General features: G+C 43.6%; 1 protein-coding gene across 1 annotated transcript; it reads left to right on the forward strand.

The window, feature by feature from the left end:
- Positions 1-566: 566 nt before the first annotated feature.
- Positions 567-13,132, forward strand: CSGALNACT1 (chondroitin sulfate N-acetylgalactosaminyltransferase 1; the record flags this gene model as incomplete). Its single annotated transcript, XM_084263584.1, has 7 exons — positions 567-1,197; positions 6,636-6,852; positions 7,989-8,090; positions 8,514-8,692; positions 9,119-9,213; positions 12,404-12,485; positions 12,849-13,132. 7 exons carry the CDS (start codon positions 567-569, stop codon positions 13,130-13,132), a joined length of 1,590 nt encoding a protein of 529 aa, XP_084119710.1.

Below are 13,132 nucleotides of genomic sequence, written 5' to 3' on the forward strand. Positions count from 1 at the left end.
CTTCCTAGTATTTTTAAAGCATGGCAGACTTTGAGGGCTAGACCAGGTTTTAATTGGCAATGGGCCAAGCCGTGCTATTAAAATTAAATGTATGCATACAAGATTCCCAATGTAAGCATCTTGGTACCTTTTGGGTCATAGCAGAAGCACTTCACAGCTCTGAGATGTACCAGGGGAGTTGAGAAACAAGGTAAATTCTTAGAATACTCTCAATGGTCTCAACTGAATGACCAAATTCTAATGTGCCTGAATGACTGTCCTTGTCATTTGTCTTTCAGATCCTCAGGCTCCATCAGCCGCCAGCTGATCACATTGCAGCAGTGTAGGTGTTGCCATGAGGATCAGGAGTCCTGTCTGCTTCACGGCTTGTCTTTTGGTCCTGCTGGTTAAACACCAGAGAGAGCCCAATATAGAGGCAGAGCACACATTTTAAGAGCGCTGACAAGCCAGTTCCTGCACATACATGCATCTGTGTAAGAGTATTCCACGTCCAGGGGCCTCTGTGGCACTGCATGGATGTAAGAACTGTTGCATGTGTGGGGTTAGAATCTGCTTTTTGAGAGACAATGCTCCGACGAGGATTTATCCTATTTCTCCCCCGACTTGCAGGCCTGCTGGTGGTGGCCTGTTGCTCGGTGTCTATTGTTTATATGTTGGCTTGCACACCCAAGGGTGACAACCAGCAGCTTGCCTTGCCCAGGGTGCACAGTCTGACTGCGAAGGAGGGATATGAAGCCATTTTGCAAGAACGAGAAGAGAAACACCGCAACTACATCATCAGCTTGAAGAAACAAATTTCCCAGTTGAAGGCTGAGCTCCAGGGCAGGAGTAAGCAGCTTAAGAACGTGCAGGACCAGTACCCAGACCCTTTGGACATTCAGCTTGACCCCAGTAACCCAGAGAAGGCCCAGGCTAACCTGCTGGCTTTCCTCCATTCCCAAATAGACAAAGCTGAGGTGCACAGTGGGATGAAGCTGTCCACGGAGTATGCAGCCGTGCCCTTTGAGAGCTTCACCCTGCAGAAAGTGTATCAACTGGAGACAGGACTGACGCGCCACCCAGAAGAGAAACCTGTAAGGAAGGATAAGCGAGATGAGTTGATAGAGGTGATCGAGTTAGCTGTTGGGAGTTTGAACAATCCAGAGGGGGACGGCAATGCAAAACACCGCCTGTACACAGCCTCCGACTTCATTGAAGGTTTGTATGTAGGTTAGAAAGTGCACAGCGTGCTGGTGCGGGGTTCTGGTGTGACTGTTGCCGAGGGGGGCGGGCATTATCTCAGGCCACAGATGTCTGGGACAGTGTTAGCGCTGTGGCCCAGCGATGCTGTCTCAGGGACAACTGCAAAATGGTGCCTTTCCTGGGGAACAGGACTCTGGGACAGCAGAGCCTGCCAGTTCTCACAGTGTCTGGCAACATGTGCTCACAGATCTCTAGTCATGTGCTTGCCTCGTATCTGACAAAGCAAGGAGTGAATGGCCAGGCCGCAATGTTTCATGGGGAGAGGGAGAAAGATGTTTCCTGCAGTTGCAGGCCTTTAGAGCCTGCCTTTAAGCACAGTCAAGGGTCTTTGCCCGAGTACTAGTGCTGTCCTTCTGGTCTGCAGAAAGTCATGGGAAAGGGACACACTGCAGTGCTGGTTCTGCAGAGTTTCTTCATGCACTCATGGTCTGGTTGGCTTTCACACACCGTGATAAAATAATGAAGAGGGAGGAAGCTCTGTACACGACTTGGAACTCAAGAAACTGGAGCCCTGCGTGCAGCTAAGTCCCAGCTCAGGAGACCTTTTTTGTGTCCTTCCCTGCAGAGCCGGTCCTTGCTTCTGTAGGTGCAAGGTAACAAATTCTCATTCTTACTCAGCAGTGAAAGCTGATTTGTAAATGCAGGGATCCGTGCATCAGGACTGGAAACAAAGCTGACCTGGCAGAAGCTTTCTCTGCAGAGTTCCTTTGGAAGCCTCTCTCATCTCTTGGCAGTCTTTCCCCCATCCTCCATTCTCCAAGAATGGCAAAAAACTGCTGGTCAAAGCACAAATAAACCCATTGCCCTGTATAACTTGAGCTGGAGAAGGGAGGACTGGTTTTTCTGTTCTGCTTCTGCATTTCAAGTATGGTTTGGACTCAGAACTTGTTTTGGAGACAGTGCTCTGCAGGTGCCACTGTCTACACAAGAAGTTAGTAACAGGCTGGGTTCCATGGCAGCTTCTGGCAGTTTTGTAGGAATCCAGCAACTCGGCAACTGCGAGTAGCGTTATGTAGCTGGCAAAGTTTTCATTTTCTGGAGCTGCCCAGGGTAGCTGGAGCTTTCTGGGAGATGTGGCTCGGGTCTGCACTGAAAGTAAACCCACTTAACCCTGTAAGCCTCTTATTTTCCAGCTGCTGTAGCAGTAACAGCATACAAAAGCTGTATGCATCCCTTATGCTAAAGGTGGGACTACTGCCCTTGTCCTAAGGTTTAGCCAGAGGGATGTGCTGAAATGAAAGTCAGGTAATTGGGGGCAGAGGCAGGATCCAAAACCTGAACTGCTGCTCTTGGTATGTGAGACTTGTGGCTTTGTTTCTGCAAAGCTTTTGACACTGGCTTTTCTCATGCGTTACTGATTCCCAGTCTTGCTAGCATATAGAGAGATGCAAGTTGATCTTGTGTGGTTTGGTGTCTTGTGTGGATTTATCTGTTCTTGTGGGTCACTTGCTATCAGTTTTCCAGTACCAGTTCAATGCTAGCACGTGCCAACAGGTAGTGTGGTGGTGTGGTGTAGTTAAGTCTGATTAGCATATGTATCTCTTCCTCTTTTCTGTTTTGTTCCTTTATTCTTGTCTTTGCAGAGGGAAAATATTTCTTCAAACACTTCTTACCTTTAAAGAGAAATGTTTTGTCTCCAGCTGGGCTATGTTTTTAAGTAAGTGTTGCATCCTCTGCAGATTCTAGACAGAACCACTTGTGGAGGGGAATCAGACTGTGACCCTAGTACCTTATATCTGAGCTAAACTTCTCAGCAGATTTGCTGTTACAGGAAATTTGGATAGGGCTCTCAGATAGTTCTCTTTCCAGGAGTAATAGCTGACACGTGGTGGAATTTTCCATTTTTTTCTTATTCAAGAGCAAGAGAACCACACCTTCTCCCTGGAGCCTGAAACATATCCATCTGGCTGCTGCTCTGCTCTGCATCTCTCTTCATGGAGGCACTTGGGCTCTTCAGCTTCTATAGTCTTGCCCTCTCCCCCTTATTTCTCTCACTTCTGCACCAAGTTACCTGTTTTTCTGCCACAAGGAATTAGTAAAAAACAACATGGAAAAGATCAGAAAATTCTGGAGACTGTAAGTAAGGACTGTGGATGTAGGCAGTTGCTCAGTGGGCACAATAACAGATCTGGTCATTAATTTGTGTAAAAGGCTGCAGAACTGAATAGATTTGGAAGTCATTCATTTTTTCAAAGATGAAGATAATGAGTTGGAGACTCCGAGCCTAAGTGGTATGTTCCAAAAGTGAATGCAACCACTGCCTGCTGATACTCATTCTCAACAGGAACAGTTCCAAAAAATCTCTGGATTGTTTCAGAAGTGCCCTGCCACGGCACTGTCAAATATGCTGTATAATAAGTTTTCCTGCCTGAAGTACGTGGCTGCCTAGTGTCTGGAATTTTAAGTAAGATCTCAGAGACAAATGAAAAGGAATAGCTTTGCTTTCTTAAATTGACAGCTACTGGTGGTGGGCTACCTGATGCAGTTTTTCCCTGGAAACTTACTGGGAGAAAGGATGATGATGTTCTGCAAAGGATAAGATGCTGTGTTTTACTGCATTTGAAATGGGAAGGCCACTGTAATATTGAGTTAAAATGGGCATAATGAATGCTGATAAACCATAACAGTGGTTCCTACAGCATCCAGTGGAATGTAAGTGATAAGCACGAGTCCAGGGAGTGTTTCTATTGATGGTTGGAGAACTGAAATCTATAATCTGTGCAGCTGAAGCTAAAATTGGCTTCTCTTAGAATTGGGGCTTCTTGAAGCATCTTTCTATATCACATAAAAAGTCCTGGTGGCATGAATGAAGTAGTGCCTTCAGAAATGGAAAAGTCTTGTGAAAGGCAGGATGTTGTGCTGGGTGAGTCCACGGAGTGACTCAAGACATCCAGGCTTGTTTCCAAGGCTTGCTGCCTAACCTTGAGCAAATCACTTTGGTGTCTGCTTCTGAAATGAAGATGCTTAAAAAATGAAAGCAAATAGTTTAAATGTTTATCAAGGATAACCATATTGCTTACTTGCATTTAATTCTCTTAAAGGTAAAATGTTAGGATTATACATTTTTGGGTTGCCACCTTGCCAAAGGGAATCTTGCCTTCCCCTAAACTGTTTGGTTTTAGCTGTAGTAGAAGTCCTGAATAAGAACAAAACTGCAGGTTGGATGCATCCTCCAATCTGTGTATAGTGCTAGGAGGAACCCCTCAGGTCCCAACAGGCATTCTGCTCTGAGGTGCTTCTTGCTTGTTTGGCAAAGCTTGCTTTATTCCACTAAATGTAGTGCATGTCTCAGGGGAAGTGATATTTGTGGGGTGGTTGTTTCTTGGTTGTAGTGGAAAAGGATGTAGAAACGGACTTTGAGATGTTGCATGGTAGATATTGGTTAATTTAATTTAGATCTTTGTTGTTATGAAAAATGTCAGTGCACCGGGTCAAACATGTGAAACGGTCCTATCTGTTTCTCTCTAGAGAAAATGTAAATCGGGTTTAATTTAGATTCTTGTTTAGCTTGATGTCAAAAGGCTACCTTGACCTTCCACAATGCAAACCTCCTTAGCAAGACCCGTGTTCAAAAACTGCCTGAGTAAAGGAATGCACCCAGCAACGTGGATCATCAGCAGGTCTTCTGCAAGAATCCATGGGTGGGCAGAATCCAAAGGCCCAGGTTTCTGTTCTCTGGCCACTGGGAGAAGGAAATGCAGGGATCGTTAGGTGATGTCAAGCTCCGTAACAGATGCAGGTCATGGTCTGCCCCTTGAGCAGACTGCATAGAGAAAGCTAGGGGGACTGAAGGGCACAGCTTTGGAAGGTTCAGTAAAAGAATGACAGAGCTGCTATCTTGCTAGATTCATCTGCTGTGCTGTAAGGAGGATTGGAGCCTTTGCTGAGTCATCTTATATTAAAAATAAAAAGGGAACAGATCAGTAAATCTGCATACAGTATTAACCAACTGAAGTGTTCATTAAGATTAAAACACCAAATGATAGTGAAGATAAGACAGTCATCAGAACTCTGGCCAGATACAATCACACCTCATTAATCTTTTGGATGTTCTGGACATACCAATGTAAAAGATGAAGAGCTATTGTGAATTGGTTCAAAGAAACCTTTGACCCAGATCTTCACAAGAAACATGAACAGAGCTGACAGCCTATGGGTCAGATGCACAGCAATGTCACACATCAGGGAATGACTAAGATTGAAAACCAAAACATGATTTTGGTCAAACTGTTCTTCATAACCAGCTGGGGAGACAAAAAGAAGAAACAGGTTGAGAAGTTTACTTCCAGGCATGTTTTGCTTGTCTCTTGAGTTTCTGCAAGAGATGGAAAGCAATTCAATCATAGTCTTCTATTGATAAGGTTGTTAGGATATTTGCACTGGCTTAACAAGGAGTTAAAATTAGCATTTAATTTTTCCTTCTTAAACTTAATGGATCTAACTATGAAAACACTTTATTTCAGTATGCACTGTAGGGACTGAAGTATCATTTAGGAAGGGTAAAACCTATACTATACTGGCCTTTTTGCCAATTTTGCCTTAAGGTATCAGAATAGTGTTTCTGTGGGGCATAACCAAAACTAGTTTGTGCAGCCCTCAGAATAGCACCAATTTCACCCATTGAGTATGTTAAAAGTTCACTCCGTACAGGACATAAGTACTCGCTTGTATGAAGTAAATATCCTTGGAGAATGTCTCATACAGTCTCCAGGATCATGTCCTGGGTCTACTCTGACAAATTCCATCGTGTCATCCTTGCAGACCACTACTTGCCCAGAAGCAGACATCATTGCCACAGAAGAAAGTCTCTTGAGAGTTGGAGCATCAGGAGAGTTAGTCCTTATCTGCCATGGGTGACGTTGATGGCTGCTGGGGCCTGGTTTTCATAGTTTGATTAGAGGACTTTCCAGGACTTTTTTTTCTCCTTTCTCCCAGAAAGGAGAAAGTGAATGTGCTCATCAGGAAATTGCTTTTCTGGGAGCTGGCCTAATCAGTCACATTAGAGAGGCAGGCTGCCTTTTGCAGTCTTTCTGCATGGCCATTGCATGCATGCCTGCCGTGTGCAATTGGAACAGTCGGAAAAATAAGGACAGTATGTCTCCTGGGTTGTACTGAGAGCAATTGGTAACCTTCGGGGGCTTGTGGCTCAGACAAGCCTTGGGATGTGCCTGTGAGAATACCAAATAGCTCCTGCAAGCCAGGGCAGCGTCCCTGCCAGAGTGACAGCCTCCTCCAAACAATGCTAGATTGCGTACTGGTTTAAAAGTAAATATTTCATGTCTCTGCTGCCTTTTCAGCTCAGTGGTAGGACATGAAGTCTGCATCCTTACCCCCACCCCCTCCTGCCCAGGAGCCCAGCTTCAATCCAAAAATCTCCTCTCATTTTCACACAGGGATTTACCGCACAGAGAAAGACAAAGGCACGTTGTATGAGCTGACTTTCAAAGGAGACACGAAGCATCAGTTCAAGAAGATTGTTTTATTCCGGCCATTTGGTCCAGTGATGAAAGTGAAGAATGAAAATGTCAATATGGCTGACACCCTTATTAATGTCATTGTGCCCCTGGCCAAGAGAGCCAGCAAATTCCAGCAGTTCATGCAGAATTTCAGGTGGGTTTCCATTCCAGTGCTGCCTGTTCTATTACTTACTTGGAAAGGGAGATGCAACTTCAGAAGTTATCAAGGCCTCACCCAGTGCAAACCACTTTTACTTAACATTTCGTTGTGCCACTAAAGTAATTTTTGAGATTATAGAGGCTGAGAGGCATTTGGCTGCTAAAGGCACTGTGACAAGCAGTAAAAGCAGTTCTATTCAGGTCATCAGGGCTTCTGATCTGTGTGTATCTGGCTGAGGTGTCTCTCTTGTTGGGGTGCACTCAACTGTGGCAACATGAGATTTTCATATGTTAGTTGCAAGGGAACATTTCTAAGGAAAAAGGGGAATTAATGCTTTCAGACACTTTGCCAGGTCCTAGTAGAGAAAAGATTTAGGCAAGAAGGAAATGCATTTGAACTTTCAGGATAGTTACTTTTAAATTACTTCTATTTTTCAGCACAGAGATGGTGTTTAGAGGGAGATTTTAAATGAGATGTAGCTTTAAATAGCCGCCCAGAAAATACTGTGTTAGCAATAGATAATGACTCTTACAATGGGATTTGTTTTGCCTAATTACAGCCATCTAAAAATAGGCTCCATGTCTAAATTAGCCATCTGATAGATGCTTGTTTTAGGATGGGAGAAACCACCCTCTGATCATGCTGATCTCTGCTGATTACAGGTGAACTCTTGCTGACTGAACTTTGTGCAAGTGAGGCGTGATATCTAGCATTAGTTCAGATTAGCCCTACCCTTAGGCTACTGGCTTGAGCTCTGATTGATACTTCAATTTTGGTATTTTGTTAAACTTTTACTAAACATCTGAATTCTGTAGCATCTGTTACAAAGATCAAGGTTAAGAGATAGGGCATGTATAGCTTCTGTAAAACTCGCCTGTGCTGACAGTGTCCCCCTGTTAAAGTAACAAACACAGTTTAGAGAGCTTTTTCCTAAACTGCCTGAAAGACAAGTCTTCTGTCCCAATTGACAGAGGCAGTGAGTCCCTTCCTCAGGACAGGGACCCATGCCAGGGAGCGATGCCCCAGGAATTGCCTTCCAAAGCTCACCTTACTCTGCCTCCGCCAGTGGGTGTAGGCTGGTGAAGAAAGCAACTGCTGGGATGGGTCACAAGTCTGTCTCTGTTCTCTAGGGAAATGGGCATTCAGCAGGATGGGAGAATTCATCTGACTGTAGTTTACTTTGGAAAAGAACAAATGAACGAAGTCAAATCCATACTTGAAAATACCTCTAAGTAAGTACCTGAATATCTGCCATGTGCTGTTAATACACAGTGATCGGTACCGTAAACTGGGGACAAGCTAGCTGTCCAAACTCTTAGCTTTGCCAAAAAGTTCTGAAGTGCATTGGGAAAAGCTTTCCTTTGCACTGATAAAAACAGTGTTGCCCTGACAGTCCCCAATCTGTGGTTTTGTGACGTTGGTTTTCAGAACCACAAAGCAGATTTCACTGCTCTTACCTCGGTGCAGCAATTTTATTGTTTGGGGTTGTTTTTCTTCACACTGGTAATTTCTTTAGTGATTTTGAAAGTGGCTTTAACTGTTAGGACTTATTGTTGTCTTCCAAAGGCAGGTGCAAACAATTTTGTAGAGCACACAGGAACTAGATGCTCGTATTAAGAGCTGGAAAGGTAAGTTGCTGAATATATTCTTTCTAGGTCAGCCAACTTCAAGAACTTCACATTCATTCAGCTGAATGAAGAATTTTCCAGGGGCAAAGGATTAGATGTTGGTGCTCGATTTTGGAAAGGAAACAATGTTGTTCTCTTCTTTTGTGATGTGGACATATACTTCACAGCTGAATTCCTGAACTCCTGTAGACTGAACACACAGCCAGGTACTGCTACTCCAGAAGTGTATTGTCTTTCAACAGATTTTTACCTATTAGGTAACAGCCTTCACTGGACTATTCTTGCCTTTGAATTGGTAACGAAGCTGCCATAAATCATTCTTGAAAATTAGAGAACTAATTAAGACACGTATAAGAATTCTATTGCTAGTCGGCTTTTAAAAGGTTATAACACTCCTGCTCCCACACTGACTGAATTTCTTCCCTTCAGCACCTATTCTTTCTGGAACAGGGTCTTTTTGTTAAGTATACCCTCACATTCTCATGCAAAGAATATAGGTTTAGTCCAAAAATTGTGTAACTTTGTCCAGATTTGGTCTGGTCTGGACAGCATCTTGTAGGAGAGGTGTGATTTATCCCTATTAAAAAAAAAAAAACAAAACCAATATATATATAACCTACTGTCATTTCCAGGGAAGAAGGTGTTTTATCCTGTTCTCTTCAGCCAGTATAACCCCAGTATAATTTATGGCCACCATGATTCAATCCCATCTTTAGAACAGCAGCTGGTAAGTACATGCTTCTGAGTGCCTGGGTTGGTGTTTGGTTTGGGTTTTTTTGACAATGCATTTTCAAAAGGCACGTGTGCTCGTGGGTAGCATTTCCCTATTCCTTGTGTACAGGGACTTCCACACAGACAAAATTAACTACTGCAGTCACCTTACTGTGAGTTCTGCAGTTATGTTTCACAGAGAAGTGTCTTGGTGACATTTATTTTAACCCTTGTTTGATGTTTTATATGTGGCACATAAATTTAAACTGTGTTTGCTTCTGCACCAGAAGGGGCTTTCTAATTGGTGAACAATTCCTCCATGGTGTGCTGTGTTGCAGGGAAAGTCCCTGCCTGATATTGCTCTTATTTCTTCCTTGAACTAAACAGTTTCTTTGCTTGCATCTTGAAGAGCTGACATTTGTAAAAAGCATGGATATCTTTAGATGAGTCAGTGAAAACAGAATTCCAAGGGCTGTCGCAGTTGTTCCCCCACTTACTTGAACACCTACAGTGGCTTTTCCCACCCCACTGTTGGTGATTAAACAGCCTACGAGCTCACAGGGTGTTCCTGAAATGTATGCTGTTGTCTGAGTCAAATGACGTGCTTGGAGCTGTCCCTTCTGGCTTTAATCTGGCACCGATATCCCACCACGTAACTCCACTGATTTCCATCTCACTTGTTTATCTTTGGTGTGAGAACAAGGCATTGTTTTTAAAACCATTCCCAAAAGGTATATGATTAAAACATGCAGTTAAACCCAGGTGAATCTCTTGATGTGGAAGAAGCAGAGCACACAGGCAAGAGGTTCCTGCGAATGCTCCTGGCAGAGCTGTTGCTTGGCACTGCTGCAGATGCTGTTCTTTCTCTTGTGCTCTGGCATTGCAACGTCTTGAAGCTTAAAGGGGTGACAGGAGCGGTGGCTTCATACAACCTCCCCCCTTGCTTCTTTCCAGAGCCATAAGTTAGCTACACAGCTTCATTCAGCTCCCCTGGGTCAGGACCCAGCCTACCACCAACACCCCTCTAACCACAGGCACCGCTTGCCCTGTCACAGACGGGACCCTGTCACTACAGCATCCCAGCTTCTGTTACTGTTCTTGGTAGGTAAGAATTAGGAGTGTTGTCAGCCCAGCAAGTCACAAATGAAAAAGATCACTGGGGGGCTGAGTCCAGCCTTATGCCATCACTGCCTCTGCCTGATGCAGTTTCTAGAAAAATGAAGAATGAGAGCATGAAAAGTCCACCCAAAATACTTCAAAATATTTGTGGTGGTGTGACCCTGGCTGGAGGCCAGATGCCCACCAAAGTCGCTCTATCACTGCCCTTTTCAGCCAGACAGGGGAAAACCTGCTACGCAGAACTACAATATTTTTGTCTACTGCTCCCGGTGTTGTCCAACAGGTAGCCAGGAAATCTTTTGCTGATGAGCCTGGAAAATCTTTTCCAATGTTTTTTTTTTGGGGGTTTTGGTTTTGTTGGGTTTTTTGTTTGCTTGTTTTTTTGTTGGTTTGTGTGGTTTTTTTTCTCTCAGAGTAAACTTGTTCTGCTAACACCATGGGATTCACGTTAGTTCTCTGCCTGATGAGAGACCATCAGGGATCCTCAGGCTTGTAAGCACCATGTTTAGGGAATGAAAGAGAGTTTAGCTCTCAAGTTAGCATAAATTCCACAAAGTGTGTTGTCAGGGTTGTGCAAATATTTATAGCTAATATTTGAATCGTAAAATGTGATACTTATGTCAGAAAAGCTTCTTGATTTCGAGAAGTACTGCCAATCTCATTTTTATGTAGATTTCTGTATTTTCAGCCTGCATTAGTTCCCAGGCACAAGGCCAGATCTGTGCCATTAAAACAAGGCAGTGTTCGTGCTCTGTCCTGGTGCTCTGGCTGCTGAGAAGGAGAAAAAAAAAAAAAAAGCCTTCAGAAATCTTTGAAAGAATTTGATTTGTGCAGCAGCCACTTGCACTAATGGGAAATAATAATGCTAATGCATACGAGTAGCTTGCTGTAAGGGCATCGTTATGGAGATTTCTTGTTACAGTGCAGACCTGACAGATTCAATCTTGTTTCCTTTTAATTGGCTTCTGCAGTTGCTTGGCTCTTTCAGAGAAAGGAGAAATATGAAAAGAAAGGGAAGTAAGGATAGCAACGTGAGCAGTAAAATAATAATACAAAGAAGTCATTGAAGTGACAAGGGTTATAAAGAAAAAAGGGAGGCATGAACAAGAGATTGGGAGAGACTGTTTTGGATGGTTTTGGTGGAGGATTTGTAAATCCAGACATGGGAATTTTCTCCTCAACTCCTGTATCTCTGTTGCAAGTGAAACCAAATTTTTCCAAAATAGCTGCTAAAGGGTAAGTTTGTGATCAGACCTTCAAGAGTGTGAAGGACTGCTGACTTGCTTAGATTTAAACACCTGTCCCAGTCTCTTGGAACTCGGGCACATCTGACCGGTTAGGTCACTCACACACATGAATTACCATCTTAGGGGTCTATGCTTGGATATCTGATTTTAAAAACAATAGCCATGGTTCCTCTCCACTCTGATTTTCTACCTGTAATACATAATGTTTTTATGGTCCATGTCAGCAGAGCAGACCATGCATTTGTTATTACAAAGGCTTTTATGGGATATATATCTACCACCTAACAGTTTGGGACTTCAATTTTATCTGGATTTAGCAGTTCTGTAATGGAAAACTATTCTTATCACTTTCCTAATTTCTGTCTAAATTAAGGTAATCAAAACCTGTGAGTTGTGTGATCAGATTAGAACCACCATTTTCTTCCAGAGCTCTTGGGTCCACAATCCAGACACCACCATCTGCTACACTCTACAGCAGAGTCTGGCTTCCCTGGGTTCCCAGCATGTCAGATTTGAATCCTGGAGAAACTAATGATTTTGGAGGACCTTTTGCCTGTAAAGAAGCAAACTCCAGAGAGTGATGTGATTTCATTCCACTTAGTCTATAACAGCAGGAGTGGAGCAAAACCTGATTGATCCAGATCAAGGGGGTTATCCATGGTAGCTCTTTTGGGGTGGAAACGGATACATACAAAAACTGGCTCAGTATCAGCCATGGATTTACAGGGGAAAGAATAAAAGGGCAGTCGCTTCTATTTCTGACCATATTCCGGGACTTGTCTGCTGCTCACATTGAAAGCATTTCTGCTCCCATATAAACATTCCTTTCCCTCCATGCAGATTATTAAAAAAGAAACTGGATTTTGGAGAGACTTTGGTTTTGGGATGACTTGCCAGTACAGATCTGATTTTATCAATATAGGTAAGAAAGAGACTCCAATACAGCTGCCTTTTTACGGAAACACAGAAAATTGTAATCAGGTTCCCCTTCCTAAGCCAGTGTGTCTATGCCTCTAATTTGCAGCAGTGCTCTGGACAGATGTTCAGACAATGCTGAAGTGCTATAGAGGTTACCAGAATCTAAGCACTGCCCAGTATAAATGAAGTGATTTTGTCTGATGGTGAAAGATTTGAAGCTAAGAAATTTGAACACTTTAGTTGGGAGACAGTGTGGCTGGTTTAAAGGGCTGCTTCCCTGGAGTCGGGGAACAGCTGGGCTGCATTTGATACCACCAGGTTTGCTAGGACATATTTCTAGTTTTATTTTGGATTTTCTTTGTGCCAGGTGGCTTTGATCTGGACATTAAAGGCTGGGGTGGTGAAGATGTACATCTATACCGCAAATACCTTCACAGCAACCTCATCGTGATCCGGACGCCTGTCAGGGGTCTCTTCCATCTGTGGCATGAAAAGCAGTGTGTGGATGAGCTGACCCCGGAGCAGTATAAAATGTGCATGCAGTCCAAGGCCATGAACGAGGCTTCTCATAGCCAGCTGGGGATGCTTGTTTTCAAGCAAGAGATTGAGACACACCTGCACAGACAGAAACTGAGCAGCAAGAAGACATGA

The sequence above is a fragment of the Gallinula chloropus genome (assembly GCF_964237585.1).
Source record: "Gallinula chloropus genome assembly, chromosome: 4".
Lineage (NCBI taxonomy): Eukaryota > Metazoa > Chordata > Aves > Gruiformes > Rallidae > Gallinula > Gallinula chloropus.